General features: G+C 54.2%; 9 protein-coding genes and 1 non-coding gene across 10 annotated transcripts; 6 read left to right on the forward strand and 4 right to left on the reverse strand.

Annotated features, from left to right (window-relative positions):
* The first annotated feature begins 148 nt into the window (after positions 1-148).
* BO70DRAFT_365799 (mitochondrial 37S ribosomal protein mS29) lies at positions 149-1,904 on the forward strand. The gene is made up of 2 exons (XM_025544160.1): positions 149-818; positions 885-1,904. The coding sequence occupies exons 1-2, from the start codon at positions 197-199 to the stop codon at positions 1,754-1,756; spliced, it is 1,494 nt and encodes a 497-aa protein (XP_025395559.1). The 5' UTR covers positions 149-196; the 3' UTR covers positions 1,757-1,904.
* A 339-nt stretch (positions 1,905-2,243) lies between these two features.
* Positions 2,244-5,420, reverse strand: BO70DRAFT_416757 (uncharacterized protein). Its single transcript, XM_025547397.1, has one exon. It carries the CDS (start codon positions 4,937-4,939, stop codon positions 2,489-2,491), a length of 2,451 nt encoding a protein of 816 aa, XP_025395560.1. The 5' UTR covers positions 4,940-5,420; the 3' UTR covers positions 2,244-2,488.
* A 737-nt stretch (positions 5,421-6,157) lies between these two features.
* On the forward strand, positions 6,158-10,206 carry BO70DRAFT_322630 (uncharacterized protein). The gene is made up of 2 exons (XM_025540556.1): positions 6,158-6,535; positions 6,595-10,206. The coding sequence occupies exons 1-2, from the start codon at positions 6,236-6,238 to the stop codon at positions 9,961-9,963; spliced, it is 3,669 nt and encodes a 1,222-aa protein (XP_025395561.1). The 5' UTR covers positions 6,158-6,235; the 3' UTR covers positions 9,964-10,206.
* Positions 10,207-12,095: 1,889 nt separating this feature from the next.
* BO70DRAFT_432492 (uncharacterized protein) lies at positions 12,096-13,815 on the forward strand. The gene is made up of 2 exons (XM_025548323.1): positions 12,096-12,560; positions 12,628-13,815. The coding sequence occupies exons 1-2, from the start codon at positions 12,123-12,125 to the stop codon at positions 13,606-13,608; spliced, it is 1,419 nt and encodes a 472-aa protein (XP_025395562.1). The 5' UTR covers positions 12,096-12,122; the 3' UTR covers positions 13,609-13,815.
* Positions 13,816-15,103: 1,288 nt separating this feature from the next.
* On the forward strand, positions 15,104-15,175 carry BO70DRAFT_t276. Its single transcript has one exon. It is a non-coding gene; the product is annotated as a tRNA-Arg (tRNA).
* A 213-nt stretch (positions 15,176-15,388) lies between these two features.
* Positions 15,389-17,444, reverse strand: BO70DRAFT_365803 (zinc-dependent alcohol dehydrogenase). Its single transcript, XM_025544161.1, has 4 exons — positions 16,808-17,444; positions 16,660-16,708; positions 16,444-16,600; positions 15,389-16,253 (listed from the first exon to the last, which is right to left on the reverse strand). The coding sequence occupies exons 1-4, from the start codon at positions 16,948-16,950 to the stop codon at positions 15,484-15,486; spliced, it is 1,119 nt and encodes a 372-aa protein (XP_025395563.1). The 5' UTR covers positions 16,951-17,444; the 3' UTR covers positions 15,389-15,483.
* A 135-nt stretch (positions 17,445-17,579) lies between these two features.
* Positions 17,580-19,165, forward strand: BO70DRAFT_365804 (uncharacterized protein). Its single transcript, XM_025544162.1, has 2 exons — positions 17,580-18,437; positions 18,536-19,165. Exons 1-2 carry the CDS (start codon positions 17,729-17,731, stop codon positions 18,961-18,963), a joined length of 1,137 nt encoding a protein of 378 aa, XP_025395564.1. The 5' UTR covers positions 17,580-17,728; the 3' UTR covers positions 18,964-19,165.
* BO70DRAFT_432495 (SDR family NAD(P)-dependent oxidoreductase) lies at positions 19,061-20,219 on the reverse strand (the record flags this gene model as incomplete). The annotated part of the gene is made up of 4 exons (XM_025548324.1): positions 19,061-19,111; positions 19,210-19,627; positions 19,780-20,060; positions 20,151-20,219. 4 exons carry the CDS (start codon positions 20,217-20,219, stop codon positions 19,061-19,063), a joined length of 819 nt encoding a protein of 272 aa, XP_025395565.1.
* Positions 20,220-20,554: 335 nt separating this feature from the next.
* On the reverse strand, positions 20,555-22,023 carry BO70DRAFT_322644 (L-rhamnonate dehydratase). The gene is made up of 3 exons (XM_025540557.1): positions 21,923-22,023; positions 21,628-21,850; positions 20,555-21,568 (listed from the first exon to the last, which is right to left on the reverse strand). Exons 1-3 carry the CDS (start codon positions 22,007-22,009, stop codon positions 20,607-20,609), a joined length of 1,272 nt encoding a protein of 423 aa, XP_025395566.1. The 5' UTR covers positions 22,010-22,023; the 3' UTR covers positions 20,555-20,606.
* A 535-nt stretch (positions 22,024-22,558) lies between these two features.
* On the forward strand, positions 22,559-25,405 carry BO70DRAFT_400058 (putative C6 transcription factor; the record flags this gene model as incomplete). The annotated part of the gene is made up of 5 exons (XM_025546895.1): positions 22,559-22,740; positions 22,839-22,849; positions 22,951-23,067; positions 23,121-24,486; positions 24,547-25,405. 5 exons carry the CDS (start codon positions 22,559-22,561, stop codon positions 25,403-25,405), a joined length of 2,535 nt encoding a protein of 844 aa, XP_025395567.1.
* Between the last annotated feature and the right edge of the window lie 729 nt (positions 25,406-26,134).

Raw genomic sequence — 26,134 nt, forward strand, 5'->3', positions numbered from 1 at the left:
GGGCAAGGAGAGGAATCACCAAAATGTGCTCCGAATTTCCATCCATTCAATCCCATGTCATTTGGGCCAACGACCGATCTCTCAAGTCTCCGCGCAACCTCCGCTCCACCAACCTCCCTCCTCCCACCTCCTCCGCCCCCCCCCCTCCCCATTGCCCGTTAGAACACTGGCCACAGCGCCAGTGGGCTACAGAACAATGGTTTCCTCCTTCTGTTGGGGCTGCCTCACGCGGCTTCCCTCTGCGCCTCGCGCCCTTCTCCCGCCGACATTAACAGCACAGCGAGTCGCGGCCTTCCACACGTCAACCGCACTTTTGGCTGCCAAGAAGGGTGCCTCTGCCCCGAAGTACCGACAGGGTACATCTATGACGATGAAGAAGAAGAAGAGACCAGCCGAGAGGACGCGTCCGCCGGCTGTCGGAGAACGCAAGGCCCTCCGCAAACGCATCGTCCTCAGCAACCCCAATGCCCTTGAGATTCCGGACATGAAGGAGGTCTCCAACGAGACCATGGTCGACAGTCGTCTTCGTGGATCGGTCCTTGGACTTCCCGTGCCCATGCTCGATCAATTGCGGGCCGTCCAGGCCTTCCAGCCCAAGCAAGGCTGGTCGATATTTCGCCGGCCCGGAACCGTGGTGAGACGGGAGACTCTCGAGATCGCAAGGCTCATTGACGGCATTTCCGGTGAGGGTGAGGAGAAGGGAAAGGTGGTGAAGAAGATCGTCTCCGGTGCCAGGGCTACCGGAAAGACCGTCCATTTGCTGCAGGCTATGTCCATGGCCTTTACCAAGGAATGGGTTGTGATCACGGTCCCCGACTGTAAGTTTCTTTATTCCTAAGCGCACGCATGAATCTGGACCGGAATAACTGACAACTCCCAATTAGCCCAAGAACTGGTCACTGCTACTACCGCCTATGCGCCGCTCTCCGACGAGAACCCGAACGTATATGTCCAGCCCGAAGCGACCGCTGCTCTCCTCTCCCGCACCGTTACGGCCAACCCGGTCCTGTCGAAATTGAAGGTCTCTCGCGAACACACCGGTCTCAAGGCGCCCGTGCCGGCCGGTACGACGCTGGAGGACCTGGCTAAGATGGGTATCAAGGATCCTGCTGTTTCCTGGAACGCCTTCCAGGCTCTGTGGGCTGAGCTCGGCGCCAAATCTGCGGCTCCTGGTTTCGAGAAGGGCTTTCAGCCTCGCCCTCCTATGCTCGTCACCGTGGATGGCATTGCTCACTGGATGAAGGAGTCCAAGTACAACAACGTCGATGTCCAGCCCATCCACGCTCACGACCTTCTGTTCGTCCGTCACTTCCTCTCTCTGCTGAAGCCCGGTACCGGCCAATCTTCTCTGCCTAACGGCGGTATGCTGCTGTATGCCACCTCCGCCTCCAACAGCCCCACCATTCCCACCCTCGACGTCGCTCTTAAGCAGGTGGCCGCTCGCCAGGCCGGTGTGAGGCCATCTGCCCCGGAGTTCCCTCACCCCGATCTGTACGCCAAGACAGACCAGCGCGTCCTCGACGCATTCGATTCCTACGGTCTCCCCGCGCCCAAGGAAGGCACACTTGAGCTGCAGACTCTAGCCGGTCTGACCCGCGAAGAAGCCCGCGGTTACCTGGAATACTTCGCTCACAGCGGCCTTCTTCGCGAGAACCTCACGGATGAGTGGATCGGTGAGAAGTGGAGTTTGGCTGGAGGCGGCGTGATCGGTGAGCTCGAAAGGATCGGAAGACGCCTGAGAGTGAACACTGCTTAGACAGACATCATAGGGGGTTTTTCATCCCTTTTTATGCTCTCGGGTCTTTTTTGCTTGAGAGCAATGTAGACATTATGTTAGCCTTACCTTACCATCACCCTCATCTTTTTTTTTTCCTTTTCTTTCTCCTTTACTTTTTTTTGCCCCCCCCCCCCGTCCTGCTGTGCCATTGGATGGATATTCGAGAATAGCAGCTGTATTCTATTTACTCTTGGGCTTGCGCGCGTGTGTGTCTGTCTGTATGCATATAATGGAATTTTGAAAATATACTCTGCATATACCTTAGGCTGACTCTCTCTCCCTCTCTCTCTCTCTCTCTCTCACCTTACTACTCAAGCTGATGCAATACCTAGTAGCTATCTAGAAACTGGTTTACATTTGGTAGTAAGTACGTCAGAAGAACAGAACAAGAAGAGAAGAAGAAGAAAAGCGTTAAATAAATCAATACATACATACATACATACATACACAATAGGTAGGTAGGTACCAGCAAAGCATGTCTATCAGTATAGAAAAAGGAAAGAATCCTAAGTAGTTAGGTAGTCGACGACAACAGGCGAGGCAAACAAAGCAGTAAGTATCAAGCAAAGCAAATACCGATCGATAACAAACAGTCAAGCCCGACAACAATCGAAGTTAATCTGCCAGTCAGTCAGTCTGTAACCGCCCAGGTTACAGATATAGATAGATAGATAGATAGATAGATAGATAGATAGATAGATTCTATCCCGGTCACTGTGTGAAACAACGCCGCTGGCCCGTCAACGTTGACGTAGGCAAATGGTCATTCCCCGGGCAACAGCACTTCTGTCCGATCTCGCGCGTCAGCATTTCCCTATTCACTTTTGCATCCATTGGGTGGAAGTAGTGGATGAATATCTCCTCGTCTTGCTGAATGGCGCGGCTTGCCCACACGAGCATGCGGTTGGGGACGGTGGGGTCGTAGCCATAGAAGGCGTTGTAATGTGTGTAGCCGCATGCGTGGTTGAAGAGGCTGAAGCCTGGGAAGAGATATAGGTTGTGGAATGAGGGCTCGAGTTTTTCCCACTGGGCTCTGGTCATTCCGGGTTGGTTGGCGGCGGGAGGGATGTCTTTCTTGGTGATGATTTTATGTTTCTTGCGGCGGATATGGTCCCAGGGTGTGGCGTTTACGGTTAGCTTTCGCATGATGAGCTGGATTACCCAGGTGTCGAAAGTGAGGTCGCTGAATATGTCGACACCCAGCTGCATGAGGATGTCGAAGGGGACTTGGATGTTGGCGCAGAAGGTGAAGGGGAAGGATTGGTTCTCCCAGTTCTGGGTGCTTTCTAAGACGAGGAGTTCGTCGACCTCGTGCGCCATGAGGTGGGGGTCGGTTTGGCGTCTATGGAGCGTGATGTCGAATACTTCTCGGAGAAGCAGGCTCAGGATGGTTGTGTGTTGTTCGTTCGTGTGTGAGTAATATGTTGTTTCGTAACCTGCTGGTCCAGTTGTTACCTCATTGAGTCGCATGGCATCGTGCAACCAGTCCCAATCCTTTCCACACGCTCGGAAGTGATACCTCTCCCGGGCGTTCTCGGCGCATGTTGGCCCGTTGGGGTCTGCTTCGGGACAGAATGCGAGGCAGCTGGGCGCAGTGATACACTTGCAGACTTCTCGACGAGTCCCATGTCCTTGGGAGTACCGCACTGCATCCGCATGAGGGATGTCGGCTTTGCAGTTGTCACATCTCAATGAAATAGGGCCCGTTGTTGCGATCGTCTCTCGGTGAAATGGGGTCTTGGGGCTCAGGTGACCTCTGACCGAAGGTATTTCAACAAAGATGATTTCTCCTGCTGCAATAGGGGTGGTTGCAAACATGCCCAGCTGGTCGCCGTTAGGCATGGTGGTGACGCCAACCCTGCATCTTTTCCAAGGGAGACTATCATTTTCAGTGACAAGGTTTCTTGTTGCCGTATCCGTGAAGGCGTTGGTCGACCGGTCTTTATCATTTGCGTCATACGGATACTTCCTGCCTCCCGGAGCGCTACCGGATCGCTTTTCATAGAAAAAAACATTGGGATTTTCTGCGCTCAAGGCGGGATTGCGTGTGAGAACGCCATGCTTCATGACCCTCCAACGCTCTTTAAAGGGAGTTGTGTCGCGGTCTGGCATGACTATCCTCTGCAAAAGCTCCTTTTCTTTCACCTTATAGTCATCCCAACTTTGGAGCGCTGCGAGGCCGAGACTGATGATGTTCTGGATTGCCTTCCGCATTGTAGGGACGAAATAATTTATCCCATTAGGCATGCGCATGTAGTCAAGCTCATGGAAGGTATGAGGGTCAATCATGTGGCCCCCAGCTATGATATGCTGCTCTATGGCTTGCCAGATCCGAGTGTAAAGCCCAGGTTGACGGTTTCGGAGTAGCGGGTTAACCAGCACCTCACAAAGGAGGTGTGCTCGATAGGCATCTCCAACCGCAAGGTCAAAGAATGCTAGCTGATAGTGGCAATAGGCGCGGCTCAGCCAATAGGTCGGGTTATATGGACTCAGGAGGATGGCGCAAGTGTACATGTCAAGAGGGCCAATCCCACCATCGTTCGTGATTGTGATGGTGTAGCGGCTCACTTCATCCCTTTGAATGCCCCAATCCGAGAGGCGACTTCGGGGTAGAACCTGGTATTTCTGATATACGCTTCTCTTGTAATCACGTAGGCGTTGGCGTAAGTCTTTAATTTTGCCCTCGGTTGGGAGATTCCGCCTGTGGAGCATCATTTTCAGGTCAATAACCTTTAGGCCATCAATTTCCCTTCCTTCCACCAAATCTGGATCCTCCATTGAATCTCCCATATCAAAGCCTTGGTTGTTGAAAATGTCGTCGAAAGACCAGTGTGCTTGATCCAGCCCATCATTGTTCCACTTCTCTTGCCACTTGCTGGGTATGAGGGGCAGCAAATGATCCTCCATCAAATGGTCGTAGACATTTCTGGCTAGTCCATGCAGTTGATGCATATCTCCCATTATCGGACGGAGGAAACGTTCCCTTTTATCCATTGTTTGGCCAAGCAGCGTGTCTGGGAGGCTCCAGAAACGGTATGCGACCTTTGCATCAGGTGGACTTATATGCGGTCGCCATTCTATCTCATCATACAAGTCGGGTCTTCGAGCGAAGGGTGGGGGTTTGATCGTTTGATGAGGGGGTAATTGGTTTACGGCCGTCATTGTTAATAAGGTCCAGGAACTTGGGAAAGAGGTGGACCCTGGTGATCAAAATGATGACTTCGGCGTGATCAGATGGTTCAAAGATAGTCAACTGGTTCTTAGCAACTTGTGAGTGAACGATACGATTTGCACGGCCAGGGGATTGAGAACACATTCTGCTGATTATTATATGGCATCCGATCCTTTTTTGAAAACCGTGCCGTTTGCCTGTGTCCGAAGGGCGTCGGCCACAAAGAAACAGCAGGACAAAGAGTCCACCTAGGGAGCTGCGATACCGTCATCATCGAGATTGGTCAATCGAACCCTGGAGACGGACGGCTATTGAAAGGGAGAATTCCATGGACAAGTGTTGCAGACAAAGACGGCAGGGGACCGAGGGATGTGACTGCTTTGTCTTCCCTTGGGACTTGGTTATCCTATCAAAGAGCTGCCATGACTGAGACAGAAGAGACAACACAAAGCTGGAAGTAACTGCGGGGAAGAGGAAGCCAGAGTAAGCAAGTCGGTTTCTATTTTTTTTTTTCATTGAAGAAATACGAAGTTAAACCATATGTTTAGGTCCTAGGCTCTAAACTACCGGATTTCCGGGGCCTTGGGGTCGCATAATGGAGGCAGAGTGTAGGGCTCTTGTAAGTTCTCAGTGAACCTCTCTCATCCTGATTCCTCGCGAGTTGGTCCGAAACGATAGGGTCGCCCACCCCAACCACTAAGTATGATCGCATTTCTGTCTGGGTGAAGACCAAGGTAGCATGGAGGACAATGGGGTGTCCCTTGCTGTTATCCAAGCGACGGCCTGTCCTGTCTTTTCGTATACGAAGCCTGTCCATATGATAAATCAAGGAGGTATGGCAGTGTAGAATGTAATGCCTCGATGGTGGGGAAGTCGGGAATAGCGTCTTCAGGGCGGAGTCGAACCGAAAGGACAAGAATCTTAGCCTAAGACTAAGAGGTGATAAAGACGGTGATAAATTTAGCGACTCGGCACAGCCTCCGGCGCTTGGACTCGGCTGGGGCCGAACCTCACCGGACCCAACATCCCATTTCCATGTCAAGGACTCAAGAGAGAGAGAGAGAGAGAGAGAGAGTCAGTTGTACTGGTCGGAGTAGAAGGGCGGGATTGAGTCAGTGTCAGTGTCAGTGTCAGTGACCCCCTTCAAGTCAGCCGATCAGCCTCGTGGCCCCCGTCAACTTTCAAGTCAGTCAGTCATCGGCCATCCCCATAAATCCGGCCTTTCCTCGCCTCCGTGTTTGGCTCCGACAACCCATCAATCAATCAACAATTAATCTAGTATCAACATGCCGGGTCCTCCACAGCCTGAGTGGCGTCGAACGACCACTACACACCCTCAGCATCCCCCGCAGCCATCATGGCAGGCATCCTCCCCGCCGCCGCCCCCTCGTCCTCCTCGCCCGCCGTCGGCGCCCCTATACGATCCCAATCTTTACGGCCAGATTTCGACCCCTCCACCGGCTGCTAATGTGAGCGCAAATGTCTCTCCGTCGCCTGGCTTGGCGGCGGCCGACACCACCGCCTGGGGAGTCAAGTATAATAGGCACCAACTTCTTGCGCAGACCCCTCCACCACCACCACTGCCGGTGAGCGTTGAGGCGATCCATGAGCCACTCGGCCAATTTCGACTGACGAAGTCTTCTAGCCTCGACCATCAAGTACGACCCACTCCCCACAGGCGCAGTCTCCAATTGTGAGTCCGTTGGATCCCAGCTTTGCGACCCAGCCTGCGCCAGATGCCTCCTACCAGCAGTGGCCACAAAACGCTCTCTATGCACCCCAGCAGCCGGTCACCTATTTACCGCCACAGGCCCCACCACCTCTACCTGTCCCTTCTGGCTATCAGGACGCGAGTCTACAGCAGAGCAGCTCATGGCAGCAGTCGCCTCCCCCCTACTCAAGCGTTCCTCTCACCCAATATCATGGCGCCCCGGCTCAGCAGGCGGCAACTCTTAGCAACCCAAACGTCGCAGGGTACCCAACACCAAGTTCGGGAATTCCTCAAGCCCCGAGCCCCCAACAGGCCATCCCTGTACCCTACCAAGAGCAGCAGCGATTACCGCACCCTCCACAGGTCTCCGTGGCACCAGCTGCAGGTTCAGAGGATGGATCCTTCCCAACCGTTGCGCCTCCCGTGCCTCCCAAGACCAATCCCAGCTTTGCTCCGACGAATGCTTCCGCCCTAGGATTTGGCGGTCCCTCCGACTGGGAATACCTATCCTCTAGTCCAGGAATTATCGATGATATGGAGGCTTTCGGTGCCAAACGCCAAGATTCCCCGCCCCTAAATCCATCCGCTGGTATTTCTCCAGACCACCCGGTAACTGCAGTTGGACCTACCGCGAGTGGACCATGTATCAGTCCTGTGTCACCTCCAACGGAGACCCCTGTGATACAAACCGCCCACGCAGATGAACAAATTCAGCGTGGAGGCCCCATTAGTAGTCCAAGCACAGCGCTGAATGACCGGAACCCACCTCCCCCAATCAAAGTGCAGAGTGAATCCGCTCATAGTCCCGTCTCTATTGACGAGAGTTCCGAGAGCATTGACGGCATAATTGATGCTTGGAATCGGCCAATCCCTGCGGATTCTGAAGCTGGGCAAGCTTATCAAGGCTCAACACCCCACCCCGAGGTACCCTCTCCGTCGCAGAAGCTTAGCCCCATTGATATCCCCAAGCAAGAGTCCACATTACCAAGGAAGCAGGTGCAGTCCAAGCCAAGGTCTGCAGGGCCAGATAGCGCAACCAGTGAAGCTACTACCGAGAAACGGGCAATTCTTCCAGCGTTTGTACCACTCGATCCGTATGATGATCTGGATCCGTGGTCCAAATCCTCGCTGGAACGCTATGTTGCCATGCTACGAAAAGAGGCAGTGGCAGATTCCGATAAGGAACGATTCGGGATATTCACAGCGTTTATGGCCAAGGAGACAAAACTTCGCGAGATCCTGTATAGCGTTGAGTCTAGCCCGACACCTGTGGACGAAGCTATCCAAGATGTGCAACCAACGCCCTCTCCGCAGGAATCAACTTATAGTTCTGATATAAACGCTCCTCCGGTTGAATCAGGGCTGATACCGGTTGAATCCGAGGATGACTATTTTGCATCTACGAGCATACATGATGGCCCCGAGGACGGAAGTTATAGTCCTGGGGGTCGCCCAGTTCTTCCCAGGTTACACACTCCTGGTGCAGTGGATATAAAAAGGTCGGCGTCACATAAAATGGGCCATAGACATGACACGGGACACGCCGCTGCCTCGTCATCACGCTCGAGCTCGGTGCCACCCTCTATGATGAACGACGTGGAACGTCAACCCGATCTACCCCCTTTGACCACCAATCCTCCGCAGCCAATCTATATACCGTTTCGCTATGCAGAAGGTCCTCAGCGAGGCTCTGATGAGCTTGTGTTCGACCGCCCTGCATACCAAGCCTACTCAGACCTGCGACAGGCATCTGCCGAAAGTGGGCGGGTGATGTCAAACGCCCCCACTTCGACATCTCACAATCTATCGACTTCCGTAATGAATTTGAATCATAACAAGCCTGACGAAACGTTTATCGGTCTTATCCGGGAGAAAAGCGTTGCCTACCGGAAAAAGGCGCCCCGGAGAACATCCTCTCCACCCCCACTACCGGCTTCTCTCAGACAAGGCAAACCAACTGGCCCAGTTGAAGATCTGCGTGCAATGGTTTCATCACCAGCCGCCAGGCATTCGGAAAGCCAGTGGCATGTGACCACTAGAAAGGAGCTTGAGATTTTTACCGGCGATTTCACTTACATCCGGGAAGCGGGAAAGTCCTGGGAACTTTCAAGCAAATCTCGCAAAGAGGAATTGGACAAGGAGCGAGTCCGACGCCAGGAGAAGTCAGAGAATCGCGTTGATACCCTTTTCAATGGAAAGGAGATTGGCTATGCCGATATTAATGTCCTGGAGGAAGAGTTTCGCCAGAAGGAGGCTCGCGCCCAGTTAGAGGAAGAAAGGCAAGAACTGGATAACTTCATCGCAAATGTTTTCGAACCCTTGGATCGGCGCTTGAAAGAAGAAGTCTCCACGCTCCAGACACATTATGAATCTGCTCTTACTCAACTTGACCACGACAACAGCAAGATCAAGAGTGCCACCACGGACAAGTACAACTTGTCGGACACGATGAAGTTAGTGAATGAGATATATCGCAAGCTCGAGATGCGTTATCAGAAGCGCCTCGAAATTGCCCTGGATCGCGAGCGTCGGCGGAAGAAGGCCGAAAGACGACCCCTTGTGTTCATGGGCGACTCTCTAGCCCTTAAACAAGTGGACAAAGACTTTGATCAGATGGAGCGACGAAACATCCTTGAAGCAGCCAGGGAACGGGATGAGAGAGCCAATAGACTGATGGACTCATTCGACGATGCCATTATGCATGGTCTCGGAGAGAACCAGAGTCTTCTTGACGAAGTTGCCGCAAAGGTAGCGAAGATCGATGCAGCCAACAGCTCATCCGCGTTGCCAGATTCCGAAGCCGAACCGCTGCTGAAGTCGGTTTACAATCTGGTCGAATCTCTGCGCCGAGACTCCGAGTCCATCCTGCATAGTTTCGGTGTCGCCGATTCGGTCCTCAACGACGCTGATTACAGCGTTTCTGTTGCCGAGGCACGCTACTCAGAGGCCGACCCTGATGTTTTCCGCCGGCTCGATGACGAGAAGAAGAAGGAAGACGACAAGATCCAAACCGACCTGAAGTCGAAGCTAGATAGCGTCAGAAATGGGCCAGCCAAGATCACCGCTAGCATAAATGGAATCCTCGAATCCCTTGGGAAATCCCCGATCGCCATCACAGAGGAGCCGGATTCGACAACAGAAACGCCCAGCCGTCTACCTGTCGACGTACTCTCACCAACCACCCAACCTCCCGCTGCCAGCTCTCCGTCACGGAAGCCCGGGGAGGACCCAGAGCACCACCAGCGGCTTCGCAAAGCATTGGACGATGCAAAAAAGAGAAATGCCGCGAGGAAGAACGCTTAAGCGAGAAGTTTGGGGTTTGTAATTGTTGACTGGCATGGATTGACCCGCCAGGTTGTATGTCTTGTCTCGTTTTTGCTATATAGTTAGACTCATCACGACGTGACGAATCCCTCCAATGATGCTTTCACTGTCTGTATTTTCTATTCTTTTCTTGTGGCTTTCTGAAAGAAGAGTGGCTTTTCCAGGTATCATTGTAGGCTACCTTCACAACAGAGTAAGTGCTAGCTAGTCACATCACGGGTCTCCTCCAACCACCAACCACAACCACATTTACTGAAGAGAGCCCATTTCCCTGGTCTCTTACCAATCTCCATAAAACATTACTTGAAACACACGAATCCAGAGCCTTCTGTCTCGCCGCTATCGTCCTTCCACTCATCTCATCTCCAACGGCATTTAGTGTGACAGCGCGGAAACAAAGGAATCTGCACATACACTCTGGACAAATCAATTCCCATGGAACCGGGGTTCTTTCCCTCCAGCCCAGGATCCAGTTTAATGAGCCAAGGAACGTGCCCTTGAAAGGCGCGAAGCCTGCATGGTGGGTGCATAGTACTGCATTGTGCATGCACGGCCGTTACTACTAGTACTTACGTGATCACATGAGCCGCATGTTGATAAGAAATAGCCTACCTAGGAAGAATAATCCTGACCTGGTGCCTATGGCAGCAGCATTCCATTAACCATGGTAGTTATTGTGTGCCAGGCTGATGGCGCTGGCAGTGGCACTGACAGCGTGGCACAGGAGGATGAGGATGGGATGCTGCTGCGCCGCAGACCACGGCATCAGCATCGAGAAGATGCCTGTGGCAGCCAGTCCAGCGGCACAGGAGGCTTACGGTGCGCCAAGTGTCGCAGATTCGTGCAAAATGGAGCCGATTCAGACTGAAAGGGGCCCGCGATAGGCCGTCCCGAGGGTGTGGATGAGGAGGGGGCGCCTAGTACTAGTAGTACCTCTCAGTCTCTCTCCCCTTCCCGCAAAACTCTCCCTATAAGCGAATCGCAGCTGCCCGTCACCCACCATGGAGCCCCGTGGTAATATATTGCGTCTGGTGGCTGGTGCCGTTCCACAGGACTTGGATGGAACCATAAGTCATGTCCCAATGGCGTCGAGCCCAGCTTGCGGCGCATCGTGATTGTCCTGTCTCGGGTTGGTGCAGAGCAGGAGCAGAGCCTGCGGCTGCGGCAGTGGCAGCTTGGACGGGTGATGGTTGTTTATCTTTGGTCCCCGAGTCAGTCAGTCAGTCAGTTCCCTTGAGACGACGTGATCGCGAGGCTGAGGAAGGTCGATCCCCGTCTGTCATCAGTTGGCGTAGAAACCCCAATCCTACGATGTGTTTCCATGATACTGGTAACCAATGGTTTTGGCTCCCTTCTCCCAGGAGGGGGGGTTCTTGGTTGGACTTTGTTCATGGCTCATGCAAACCAGGGGCAACGGGGCGTTCCCCAGGTGTGGCTGCGTGAAAAAAAAAAAAAGAAAATAAAAGAAAAGAAAAGAAAAAAAAAAAAAAATAAGGTACTTCAACCTCGTCTTCTGTCGCGAATGGTTCCCCGCCTACCAGTAGATTCTGCGCCGCAGACTCGGATCCTGTCATCATGGCGCAGGTTGCCCAGCATCTGTGCTTCAATATGATGCGTCACGGCTGGTCCGATGTGCCAGCTTTTGAAGCACACTATGATTCGTGCAGAGTGTCTGCTCTGGAGATGGGTCTGGTCCTTCGGTCCTGGCCCCGGAGCCACGCCGATTCTTCCCCTCGGTATCAACCAAGTCAGGCTGTGCTGCTGTGTTGCTGTGTTGCTATGTTGTTGCCTCTGCATCATCCTTTGCCAAGTGTGTGCCCTAGTGGAGAGATGCCACTGCAAACAGGGGCGTCACCACCTAAGGTTCTTGCGGCGCGTGTAGGCGCGAGTACATCCGGTTGAAGGTTCTGATGGCGTTGCTCGCATCGATCAATCATGGTGAAGCCTTCGATTTCCGTTGTAGTCTGTGGCAGCAAGGCGCCTCCGACAGGTTGGGCTCATTTCGTGGGTATGAAGTACCCGCTTCCACCCTTGGTTCGCACCAAACTCTATATAAATCGGCCTCGCCGTTTAAGCCAGCAAGCAAATACAAACACAACCAGGGAAACATAAATCTAGCAACTTTATATCATCCACCCATGGCCGCCCCAACTAGACAGTTCCACGGCCTCTCGATCACCCGGGATATGCCAACGACGCGCTCCCAGGCGGAGCCGCACTCGGACGACAGCGATAGCAGCGAGCGCCTCGAAAGCGACAGCGAAGACAGCGAAGACAGCGATGACAGCGATGACAGCGATGACAGCGATGCCGAGGAGGGCGACTCGGCCGCGTCGTCGACCATCCGAGGCAAGTCCGGGATCACTTACGAGCTCGCCAACCTTGATTCCGACTCCGAGGCCAGGGCTCTTGTTGGGTTGACCAGCCAGTTCAACGTGGTCAGCTGCTGTGCGACACGCGCAGGGTTTGTCTTCCAATTCACCGAGCAGCCTCGTGTCCATCTTAGCTCGGAGGGGTATACGTGCACCTGCTCGACCTTTTCAGGTCGACCCGACGTGGCCTGTCAGCACATTTTCGTATGTCTCCACCCCTATCTGAATTTTCCCCTTTTCTCTCCTCTGGTGTACTGACGCCCCGTCAAAGTGGCTCCTCGATCAGCTGCATGGCTGCCTCATCCCTCAACCTCCTGCCTCCGACGTACCTCTGTCGAGCGATGGACGTCTACCGAGATTTGGGCGCATGGAACAACTCCTGGCCGGCAAGCTGGAGACTATCGCGGACCAGCTGAGCTGGCAGTATGTCCGTTCCGAGGCCGAGGGTGGAATGGGCCGCCAGGAGATGGTGAGGGACATCCTGTCTGCCTTCAGCACGGTGGTCCTCCCCGAGGACTTCCGGCTGGACCTCGTCGACGACGCCGGGCAGTCGCGCACCCCCGAGCAGTGCGTCGTACAGGGCGACTTCGAGGCCACCATGTTCCGGCTCGCCGTGCACGACGACGCGGTCTACTCCAGCCTGTGCAAGGCCATGCCCGTCGGCGCCTGCGCCGCGATCTACTTCGACAAAGTGCACCAGAGGCTGCGGAAGCTGCTCGTCGACTTCGACCGGTACTGTCTGACGGGCCAGGCACCGACTGGGACAGCGGACATGGACGTGGACAAAGTGATCGGGGAAATCCAAACCAGCGTCGATCGCATTGGGAAGAACATCCTCGCCCGCGCCCCCCACGGGATGGAAGGCGCCGCGAAAACCCTGATCACGCTGCTGGAGGACATCTGCGGCCGCAACAAGGACGCGCTAGACGGGAACCGATGGGGAAGAACCTCATTCCGCGGCGAGGACGAGGACCAGCGCAACCTCTTCCACCAGCTGGTCGGACGAGCCGACGAGACGAGCAAATTCTTCATCCTCGACGTCCTGCAGCACATGCCGCCCTCGGACCTTCACCAGTTCCAGGGCAGGTTGAGGGCCATCCTGCGCAAGATCGAAGTCGACCGTGCCCCCAAGGCTTACATCCTCCAGCTGAGTACACTGATCCGTGCCGCGGAATCTTCCACGGCCAATGCGGGCCAGAAACGACCGGCTTCTGCTACGACTTCTCGGGGCGATAGCAAGCGGACTCGCTGAGGCTTCATAATCGCGTCATCGCGTCCGTGACGTGATAACTTGTGCATTCTACCGCTGATACTTCCTCGATCTATCTATCTGTCTATCTATCTACATCCTATTGTGTATTGTTTTTTTTTTTTGGCATTGGGCGGTTTTTTTTCCTCAATACCCCATACACCAGTGTTTTGAATTGAATTGCTTGCTCAGTGGACCCTTGATCCGAACCCTTGATTTGATTGATCGATAGCTAGCTTGATAGATAGATGGTTCCATGATTCTTTCCCCCCAGCTGGCCTGGTACACTCCTAACAATGACGTGACACTCTTCCTCCTTTTTTTTTTTTTTTTTTCCCTTTCTCCTTCGTATCTCCTCGGAAAAGAAAAACCACTACCACCACTACCACCACCACCTCTCGCCACAGTTGATTAGTCAGTTATACACATTTACATACATACCCCGAGGTTGAGGTTACACAAGAAACGGGAGACAACGCCATGGGCCCATGGTAGATAGATAGTACTAGTAGATAGTCCGGATCCGAGGAATGTCATCTGCGATGCGATGATCCGCCAACCTTATTACTACAGTAATAGTAATAACTAGTGATACTTTACTACTGGCAGCCGCACCCCCGTATACCCCGTAGCCGCAGACCCAGTCCCAATACCCGTGGTTGGTCATGCTCGGTCAGATTCTACCTCGCACTTCCATCCGGATCCAGATTCTCGTCTGTCTGGCACCGACCAGCCCCGAACGAGGCTGAGTCGAATAACCGTCGCTGGTTCACGTCGTATAATGAATGACGTCCGTTCATCTGCTTGCTGCGGTACTCCGGTCCTGGTTCCACTCTCCTCTCCCACTCCCACTTCCACTCCCACCTCCGCTTCTGCCTCCGCTTCTGCCTCCGCACCAGCGGGCGCCGGAAAGTGGGAACTTGTTGTAACCTTGATTCGGTCCGAGGCCAATCAAGGTACTTTTGTGTCTGTATCTAATGGGTCGATCTCACCAACCTAACCACTGGATAGTGCGGAGTACTCCGTACATACTGACGATACTCCATGGGGGTAGGTAGGTAGGTAAGGTACCTGGTCCTGAGGACGAGATCTGGGACTGGGGCGTGAATAACGTCATTTCCCTCCTTCCTCCATCCTCGGCTCATTCATACGGTCGGTCTGAGTCTCGGAGATCTCCTACAGAACCAATTCTCTAGTCTCTTTCCTTTTCTTTTCTTTTCTTTCCCTTTTTTTCCCCTTTTTTTTTCAGTTTCTCGCCACGGCTTAGTCAACAGTAAGAATGCCTAACTACAATAGTTGGTAAGATGAGGTAGTATCTAATCTAGAAAAAATGCTTTGTAAAAGTATCTAGATAGAGTACAAAGTATAAGGTAAGTAAACCGTTGGAGATCGCCACTAATCCTATCTCGGTAGCCGATGACGCTGATCGGGCGTATTGTGGAGCTTTGCAATTGCTGTAGCTTGTAGTGGCAAATATTGCTGTAAAAATTCATCAATTGGCCGGCTGGCCCAATGGTAAGGCGCTTGACTACGGATCAAGAGATTGCAGGTTCGAATCCTGCGTCGGTCATTTCTTTTTTTTTGCCTTTTTTGTTGCATTGATTGGGCTGGGCTGGGTGGGATAGACAGAAGAGAGTCAGTCATTCTGTATTTTGGGTGATGGGTGGTTGTGTGTCAGCATTTTTTTGTCGCCCGCTCGGCTAGGTATAGTGTTGTTATCTTGGATTATGCATATTTACTGAGTCTTGAGAGGAGTTATCCCAGTTGAATTGGGCGACTAATACGCATAACTACACATCACTCCCATTCCGCAACAATATATACCATACCATACCATCACAAACCCAGCACAACGCAACACCAACTCCAAATCCAAAACTAAGACAAATCCAAAACCACCCTCCCCTGCAATTTACCACAATGAATCTCCTCAAACACCCCCGTCAACCCCTCCATCCTCTCCGTCCGGAAATGCGCCTTGATAATCCCTCGGGCCGCAAAGTCCAGCGTCTCGATCGCCTCCCTGCGACTTCCCACCGCCGACCCCGTGATGGTGATATGATTCGCGATCAAGCTCGTCGGCATCGCCGTCGCAATAGCACGGGGCTCGTTCTCCGGCAATCCCACACAAACCAGCGTGCCATTGAAGCGTAGGAGTAGCAAAGCCTGGGCGTAGGCGGCATTCGACGCCGTGCACACGATGACGGCGTGTGCGCCTAGCCCGCTAGTCAGAGACTTGATATGCGCCGCCATAGCTTCGCCCTTATCGTCCGCCGGGAACTGCGTGATATCAACGAAGTGTTCGGCCCCCGAGGCTTTGACCAGCCCTTCTTTGCTCCCGTGGTCGATCCCGATCACTCGGAACCCCATGCCCTTGCTGGCCAGCTGGACCGCCAGGTGCCCGAGTCCGCCGCCGGCGCCGGAGATGATGACCCATTGGCCCGGGCGCGCGTTGCTGCGCTTCAGGGCGGAGTAGACGGTGACCCCCGCGCAGAGCATCGGGGCCGCTTCGTCTGAGGCTAGGTTGTCGGGGATCGGGGTTACGTAGTTGGCGGGGCCGATGGCGTATTGTTGGAATGTGCCCGGCGTGTAGTAGCCGGAGATTTTCTGCGTGAAGCAGAGGCCTTCCGCGCCGGCTTGACAAGGTTCTATGTAGCGGGGAGTTTGGGTTAGTGGACTGTTTACTGTGTTTTTGCAGGGGGTGGGATAGGGTAGGTAGGGGAGAGTAGGTATGGATGGACACTGTCGGAAAACGGAGGATGCCCCCCTAGACAGCAGTTGTCTGGATAACCTTCGCTGGGGACGTCCTGTTTTCTGTTTAATAGACTAGATACTTACCGCAGTTCCCGCACGCGCTGGATACCCATTTGATTCCGACCCTGTCGCCAACTTTCACCCCGGATGTCTCTGTTCCAGGACCCAGTTTCACGACTTTGCCAACGCCCTCGTGTCCGCCTACTTGTCCTGGCTGGACGGGAGCGGGGAGCCCTTTCCACTGCGTATGTCAACCCCAGTCCGGATGAGAAGCATGCGAATTGCCTGCCCAGCACTCACTGTGTCTGTCATTATTCCATAGTCGGAGTGGCATACGCCCGAGTGGGTTCTGCAAGCACCAGTTAATTGGGAAGCATTGAGCTGGCTGGGACTGGGCTGTCTCATGGGTTCTTGAAGACGACAGAATAGCCGAACAATGATCACTCACAGATTGATCAGAACTTCACCCGGACCAGGCTCTGGGACATCCACCTCCACGACTTTCGTGGAAACAGTCCCCGGCCGGTCATAGATGGCAGCCTTCTGTTTGGCCGGGATCTGAGGCACAGGTGCACCCTCGGACGAAGCCATTATCTATCTCACTTGAGTGGTATAGCTCGAAGATAATAGAGATGGAAAAGGTGGATTGTGGAAGAAGCAGAGAACGCATTCAGGAGATGGCAGACTCAGGGACCCTTTCTTTTCACGGGGATCCATCCCCTGTTGATATGTCGAACAAGTCAGACAAAGCGAGCATCGATCGACCCCGACTAGTTCTCACAATCGGCGCATTATTGAATTGGATGGATGGATGACGGTGTAACTCGTATCGCCTGTGAAACCCCGCAGAACCAACCCGACCCCTCTTTCGACGGTTCAGGTGTTGCGAAGCCTGGAAAGATAGTCCCACATCCACATCAAGTTTCGAGCAATACCCACTTCTGAAGCCCAATCCGATTGGTGAGGGGGAATCCGCGGTCCATAACCCAAATATTGTGACACGTGCGGAGATGACCCATCGCAAGGAGCAGCACCATCTCAGGGGGGATCTCAAGGAAGCCCAGTGTGCCTCATCCCAGAGATATACGAACCGCCAAAAGACCTGATCCGAGGCTAGAAGGTCTCGGTCTGCATGCAGCAGTCTAACCGTCCTGGTAGGCACTACGATCGGGGCTGGCTTCGGACCAATGCCTCCCCGACCCTCCCCCACACTTGGGGTATCGCATGATGTGATGACCGAATGACCGATCAACTTCCCCTCTCTGAGCTCGCGTCGCTACAAACTCTTCTCTTGCCCTTCATTCGGTGTCCGATCTTCGATCATCTTCTGCCTCAATTCCGTCGAGTCTTCACCACCACCACCACCACAATGCCCATTCCAATCGTAGACTCCCACATCCACCTCTTCCCCGAATCGCATCTTCCCACTCTAGCCTGGCACAACCCCTCCGGCCCTCTCAGCTCCCAACACTCCATCGACGAATACCGCCTCGCAACCTCCTCCGTCCCCACCTCCCAATCCCCAGGCCCAGAATCAGACATCCCGCACGCGCAACCGCAACCACAGCCGCAATCGCTCTACCTCCGTGGCTTCATCTTCCTCGAAACCGACCGGATCTCCTCGATCGAAGAAGAATCCGAGTCCGGGTGGACCAACGCCCTCGACGAAGTCTCCCTCCTCACCCGCATCATCTCCAACAACCCCGTCCCAGGCGAAGGCCACACCAATGTCGACGGCCAGCTCTGTCTCGCCATGGTACCTTGGGCGCCTGTCCCGGGGGGACCTGCTCTACTGGAGAGATTCCTTGCCCTGGTGAAAGAACGCACCCTCACGGACGCGACATTCAAGAAAGTCCGCGGATTCCGGTACCTGGTCCAGGATAAGCAGCGGGGTGTGATGCTACAGTCCGGTTTCGTGGACGGGTTGAAGTGGCTGGGCCAGCGGAATCTTGTCTTCGATCTTGGGGTCGATGCCCGTCAGGGCGGGCTTTGGCAGCTTAGGGAGGCAGCGGAGATGATGAGGATGGTTTATCGGGGCGTGGAGGGGAGGAAGGGGGAGAGGGTGGTTATTGTTATTAGTACGTTATGTTCTGCAGCTGATCCTTTTCGGTTTTTGGTGGGGATGCTGGTGCTGGTGCTGGTGCTGGTGATGGCTGCTAATGGAATCTTCTCTCAGATCACCTGTGTAAACCGAATCTCCGTCTACCCTTCTCGTCGCCGGACTCGATTGCTACGCATCCTGATTTCCTGGAGTGGAGTTCCCTGGTCACTGCCATGGCGCAGCATCCTACGACGTACATGAAGCTTTCGGGTGCGTTTTCCGAGTTTCCTCCGCTGACGGCGGAGGATGGACCGGATGTTGCGTCCCTGGTGGAGCAGCTCCGGTTGTGGACCGATGTGGTCTTCGATGCGTTTGGGCCTGAGAGGGTCATGTTTGGCTCGGACTGGCCGGTGTGCAATGTGGGAGGTGGGGGGAATGCGGTCGCCTGGGGGCGTTGGAGGAGTATTGTTGAGGGGATCTTGGAGAAGAGGGGGTTGACTCGAGAGCAGAAGGAGGGTGTTTGGGGCGGTGTTGCAGTGAAGGCATATGGGATTGAGCTGTAATGATCCTTGTTGGGGAGTATATATACACCTTTCTCTGAGTTGTATGTTCGAATCATAATATGCAGGACATCGGTCACGTTCTATCTCACTCTCACTCTCACTGGAGATTAACAAAAAGCCCCCCATCGACCAGGATCTGTGCGCCAGTCTACCACCAAACACCCGTTAGCCATAATCTCTCATCCACATCCACACCCACAAACCCAGCCAGCCAGCCAGACAAGAAAGAAAGAGGGCAAAACTCACCACATACCCACTCAACTCCTCACAAGCCAAAAACACCGCCGGCCCCGCCAAATCCGGCGGCTGACCCAGTCTCCCCAACGGGATCCTCCCCTCCATATACGTCCTCTTGACCGGATCGCTCATATCCTCATCATTCAGCTGCGTGCGAATCGTCCCCGGCAGAAGCGCATTACACCGGATCCCGTATTTCCCTAACGCCACCGCACACGACTGCATCAGACTGAGCACCCCCGCCTTGGTCGGCGTGTAGTGCGTCTGCTGGCCGCCGCCTACGAGCGCGGAGATCGAGCTGATTCCGATGATTGAGCCGCCGGGCGGAGATTGCGCCAGTGCCATTTGGCGGGCCGCGGCTTGTGTGGCCCAGAAGGCGCCGGTGAGGTTGGTGGATATTGTGTGTCCGAGGAGGGGGGGGTCGACTCTGCAGTAGACATGTTGATGTGAGTATGGTTTTAAGTGTAATGGCCAGGACATAACATCACATCACATAACATCACATATATTATATGTATGTTTGTGTATGTATATGTGAGAGACGGAGAGGGGGAGAAGAAAAAAAAAGGCGCCACCCACTCCAGAAACTCCTCAAACCTACACACCCCGGCGTTACTCACAAACACATCCAGCCTCCCAAACGCGTCCACTGCCTTGGCGACGAACTCCCGCCCCGTCTCCGGCTGGGAAATGTCCCCCGGAACAAGGAGGAATCGGCTCTCGGCGCTCTCTTCGCCCCCTGTTGTTGTTATCTCTAGCATGTCTTTCTGCATCACTTCGACGAGGGGCTCGTCTTTCGGTCCGCCCAGGTGGTTGACGGCGACTTTGGCGCCGTGGCGGAGGTATTCGAGGGCGATGGCCTAAGTAGTGGATGGATGGATGGATGGATAGGTTAGGTGTTGGGTTTGGGGACTTGGGGACTTGGGGGTTTGTTTGAGGGGTTCGCGTACCCTGCCAATGCCGGTTAATCCGCCTGTGATGGCGGCGACTTTGCCGGTTAGGAGTTGGGGGAGGGGCATTGTGGGGGCTGGTGGTTGGTTCTCTGGAGGTTGGCTATGGAGGGTGTATTTGTGTAGAGCTGGATGGCGCTCGGTTTAGATAAATAATAAAGATGTTTTCTCTACTGTGTACTGTGTACTTTGTACTGGAATTCCCCGCCGGAGCGATAAGATGGCCGGTGGAGTCCCCTCGGGCTTCTCGTGGTATTGTTGCCCCGAACCCCCCCACATCGGCGGATTTACCCCCACATTTGAGGGGAATATTTACTGTTTACTGTTTAGCCGGTTGGGCTAGGGCTTACAGTACACGGTAGTATTGTTTGACAGAACCGAAACCTAAGATATTGCCATTGTGTATGCTTTAAACTAAAAATTCTCAATACCCCCCCCCAACTATGTTTCTGAAATTCAAGCTGTACCGTTCGTTTCTGGCTCAGTCGGAGCTACTAGGGCCCTTTGAGGGGCCGGCGTGAGGATGGAAGCCGCGGAAATAAGGGGAGCAGCAGGATTGAGCTCAAGACCGAACCCCGGCTTGTCTAGGATCGAGATGTCGAGGTATCCCTGGGTAGGAATGGGTTCGTTGAGGAACAGGTTTCCAAAGACAGGCTCGACGGTGCTTCCGTCCGGAGAGTTGGCCAGATACTCCTGGAATGGGGTGTTGGGCTGCGAGACCACGAAGTGGTACGAGTAGGGTCCGGACGCGTGGGGGACAACGGGGAGATCGTAGGCGCTGGCATGCGCCGAGATCTTAAGCAGCTCTGTCAAGCCACCCACCCACATTACATCAGGCTGGATGATGTCCAGATTGCGGCCCTCGATGAGTTTCCGGAATCCATAGCGCGAGTACTCGTGCTCGCCGGTGGTGAACTTCACCGTGGGATGGGCTCGCTTCAGAAGGGCTTGGCCGTCGAAGTCGTCGGGGGTCAGACACTCCTCCCACCAGTCGATGTTGATGCCCTCCGCTTCACAGCGCTTCACGAGCTCGATCGTGTATGGCACGTTCAGGGACATGTAGCAGTCGACGCGCAGCGGGAAGTCTGGGCCGATGGATGCTCGCTGCTTGCGGAGGTACTGGACGTTCTTCAGTAGCCCTTCTGTTCCCTCGTCCGGTCCGTGAGGGAGAGCCACCTTGGCTCCGGAGAAGCCCATTGCCTTGGCCGCGGCGGGTTGCGGACCGGTGCAGTAAAAGTCCAGCCGTGAGCGGGTGGCGCCGCCAATGAGTTTGTAGACAGGTTCCTTGCGGATCTTGCCCAGCAGATCCCACAGAGCCAAGTCGATCACTGAGATGACGGCAACGGGCAGACCCTTTCTACCGTAGAACATGGAGCCCCGGTACATCTTTTCAAACAGCTCGTTGACGTCTCGTGGGTCTAAGAGATAGGATATGATCAGTTTGTATGTCCTTTCGATGAACCTGGGGGTGGTTCACCTGCGCCGAGCAGGAAACGCTCAAAGTGTTGCTGGACCAGCCAGCAAGCCGGAGGTCCCCCGAAGCCCGTGGCAAACCCCTTGGTTCCATCCGTGGCCTCAATTTCGACAAAGAAGGAGCCCAAGACGTTGATACCCCACGATGTGCGAGAGCCGCGGTATTGTGCCCACCGAGTCATCGGGGTCGAGATGTTGCTGTCAACCAGCCAGTGGCCTCCTTTGACCTGGACGCCAGTCGTTTAGCATGCTGAACCAAACCAGCCAATGTATTTTGTCGAGGAATTGGGTCAGCTTACATTGTGGTAATCACCTCCCGATCCCACTCCATCGATGACGAAAGTGCGGATCTCTTTGATGCGGGGAAACGCTGTAGCGGAGCTCATGTTGGCGAGAGCAGAGAAACAGAGGAAGCGTGGGATGCTAGAAAAGAAGAGAACAAAAGCGAATTAAGAGTCAGCTTGCCCGAGGGCCTTGGCCATATTTGAGAGCACGAGATCGGCTTTGAGAGCTGCGACGAGGGGCTGTCGGAGGGGAGTGGCTCGGGGCAATGCTCCCCGAGGGTGTTCTGCAGGCCTCATGGATGAGCGGAGGAATGCGATGCCTGGCTGGAAGAACGGAATACAAGCCTGGGCACTCCTGCTAGTAGTCGAAGGAGTTAGTCTGGTTCGCCTGTTTCCCCGGACTTCAGCCGCCGTCTTTGTTTGGGGAGGAAATTGCCGGCGGGATTTGGGATTGCCGACTTTTGCGGGGTGATCGTTGATCGTTCTCCTCTCTCTCTCTCTCTCTCTCTCTCCTTCCTGCTTCTCCCCATCCCTCATTCTCCGCATCTTTTCTCTCCCTCTCTTCGGTTCAATTCCCCCGACTTATCCGCCTGGACCATGACCCTTTGCTAGTGATCCAACGGTAGCCATACCCCCGACTCGCTAAGGACCATGTCGAACACCGCAGCAGCTGCCACTGCTCAGCGGATTTCATCCCGACTGCCTGACGATCCGGAACAAGATCACAGCGGGGAGGAATCCTGGTCCGCCGTCGACATCGATACCGAGCAGGTTGCGCAGAACGGTGCCGGCGTCTCGAGGGCCTTGAAACGCAAACGCCCTCTTACAGTGTCGTATGTAGCTCAACAGCACAGAGAGCCCTTCTGACCCTTCCTCCTCTTAGCTAGCTGTGCACGGTGTGGGACTATGCGAAAGATACTAACGGATTAAGGTGTGAGCTATGTAAGCTGAGAAAGGTTAAATGCGGTAGATATACCCCCCTTCCCCCCCCCCCCTTTCGCTTGCAATCCCTGCTCTAGACATACGTCAGCTAACGAGGCTAGATCGCGTTCAACCGAGCTGTGGATGGTGCGCTCGCAATGGTCAGCTGTGCGAGTACAAAGAGCGAAAAAAGCCCGGCCTCCGCGCAGGCTATGGAAAGGAACTGGAGCAAAGGCTAGGTAGGTCAAGAGAGTACAGTGTATTGTGAGACTGTTGCCAACGACGTGAGCAGATCGCCTGGAACAAGTCATCCAAACACAGGCCCGCCTGATTGAAACACATATCATCCAGGGCCAGTCTCGCATGCCCCATGAAATAGCCCAGCAAGGGCCCTTCTCATATAGCTCTCCATCCGAGACAGCACAGGGCCCCAGCCCCCAAAATGCCTTCTATTTCCATGAACCATCGTCTATGGTCCCTCCACCACGCCAGTCGGAGGCATCCATAACCAGTCCGTCGGACATGTCCGTCAAGAATGCAATCCGTAACCAACTTTCGAATAGCATCTCTGCTCCGGCTCCTTTGATGCAAACCCCAGGCAATCCGCCACACAACGATTATACAGGAAATGAATCGTCACTGAAAGTCCCAGTCAATCTGTTTGCCAACCAGGAACAGTCGCTTGCAGACCCAGAGCTTGATCTACCGCCGTATGATCTATTATATGCGCTGGTAGACCTCTATTTCGAGCATATCAACACATGGTGTCCTGTTCTTCATCGTCGGACGACTCTCGATACTTTTTTCGGTCCATCCCCGCTGGAGGAGGCAGACAGGGCGGTGCTGTACGCCATAGTTGCTACCACCCTTCGCTTTTCAAACGATAGCAGGCTCAATGAGCAAAGCCGCAAACGGTACCACGATTCTTCAAAGCAAAAGGTCCTGCTCTACGGACTTGAAAACTCATCGGTCAAGGCCCTCCAGGCTCTGGTCATACTCGCCCTGGACCTCGTGGGCTCTTCCAACGGCCCTCCAGGGTGGAAACTGCTTGCACTCATCACACGGTCAGTGGTCCAGCTGGGACTCGCTGTAGAGTCTAAGTCTTCCCTCATTGCCCCGAGCTACCCCTCCATCTACACTCTCCGTGCCGTTACTCTCCCGGAACCCGACTCCTGGATCGAGGACGAGGGCAGACGGAGGCTCTTCTGGATGGTATATCTTCTAGATCGATACTCCACCATTGCAACTGCTTTCGATTTCGCTCTAGACGACAAAGACATCGACCGGAAGCTTCCCTGCAGGGATGAATATTTCCTCAAAAACGAGCCGGTCGAAACCAGGTGGTTCCAACGCTCCAGTGAACGCGCTGACTACGTGAGCCGGGCCGAAAACGTCGGAACCTTTGGGCTCTACATCGAGATCCTGGGCATATTTTCGCGGATCCATTCGTTCCTAAAGCGACCCGTCGACATAGGAGCGCTTTCGGACGTCGAGGAATGGCAGGCAACCTACCGCAGGCTCGACAATGAACTGACATCCTGGGAATTCGGCCTTCCAGCCGAATATGCCTACGAGAATTCCTCTCGATTGTTTAATGGATCAAAACACACCAAAGGGATCCATTGCGACTGGGTCCAGCTCCACGCCACCTACCAAACGTACGTTCACCCCCCTACCTTCCCCCCCCCCCAAGTAACGTGAATCTCACTCTCCTCCAGTGCAGTCATCCGCCTCCACTCATCAGCAGCCTACCCCACCACGCGCTCCCCAATCTTCACCCCCTCCTACAGCGCCAGCCAACGCTGCCTCCTCGCCGTTGACAACATCCTCTCCGTGACCCGCTTCGTCACAGACAACAACATCCTCGACAAACTCGGCCCCCCCTTCGCCTTCACCCTCTGGGTCTCCGCCCGTCTACTCCTCGTCCACGGCTCCACAATCGCCCACACCGTCAGCCCCGATATCATCTTCTTCGTCGACACCCTCGCCCAGATGGGCAAGCACTGGAAAGTCGCCGACCGCTACAGCTCCATCCTGCAGCGCGTCCTCGACGAATACGGCGAATACCAACAATCCGGCGCCGAGGACCCCGAACGCACCACCCCCTCCACTGTCAAAATCCTTGCTGATATGCGTCGATGCGCGTTCGACCTCGACTTTCTCATCTCCAGACAACCCCGTTCTTCCCCTTCTGTATCTGGTAGCCAACCCCCCGCGCCAGCTACATCATCATCATCATCATCATCATCAACAATGACAGCTGCTGCGGCAGCCGCAATGGTCAGGAACCCCGCTCCCAACGAACTCGAATACCTCGATGTTTTCGGCTTCTTTAACGTCCCGCGTGTCCCTGCAACACGTGCATCCGATATCCTTAACCTGGATATTGCTGACACGGTTAATAACTCCATGTTGACCGGCTCTGCCGCCATCACTACCACTGCCACTTCCACTACTACCACCACCGCCGCCGCCTCCGTGGTCGATGGCTCGCAGTCAAATACCAACGAATTCAACATCACGAATTACTTGATTCCTACCCCCGAGACAGATTGGCTATTTCGTCCTGCGGGGTGAGTCGTTGACGCTGCAGGCAGTTATCTTCATCTTTGCCTGGGATAGACACCTACACTTCCCTCATCTTCGATGGTGTCTGTTATATGTATATGGGGTTGCTCAGACCGAGTGTCCTTGCTCAGATGGACGGCAACAGCCATGACATATATAACTGCGCTCAGAGCGAGTAGCGAGGATATCCTTTAAAGGCTGCAAGTACACTTGAAACTGGAAACTGGAACCTATTAAACCAGGCACCGGATATCCAGGTTGTATACATACTATACTTACAACCCAAGCCCTCCGATAACCCCCCTCATCGCTCAACTCGTCCGTACTCTTGTTTCTGCTTTTCCCAATGTATTGGATGATGCCAAATGTGAGAAGCACGGGAGTAAGACAAGATACGATACGATATCCTTTGTCCTACCTAACTACGTCCCGGGACTATCGAGCCCATCGTCAAATCTACTCGAATTGGACTACACTACATTCTGTAGACTTGCCGCGACGGGCGCTTACACTAGCTGTCCAGCTGCTGCTGATCTGCAAATTCGGTGGACTCCATTTCAGTTCATTTCAGTTCAGTTCATGCATGGCTGCTGCTCTATTTCTATCTAGGGCCCGAACCGACCTTACCAACACCAGCAGAGCAGAACAGTGGTGTCTTCGTTCCCGTCGCGAATTCCATCCCGATAAATGCATCCTGCTCGTCTGGCATGAACTCTGCTAGAGTGGCTGCTATCGAGC

The sequence above is a fragment of the Aspergillus heteromorphus genome, assembly GCF_003184545.1.
Source record: "Aspergillus heteromorphus CBS 117.55 chromosome Unknown BO70scaffold_33, whole genome shotgun sequence".
Lineage (NCBI taxonomy): Eukaryota > Fungi > Ascomycota > Eurotiomycetes > Eurotiales > Aspergillaceae > Aspergillus > Aspergillus heteromorphus.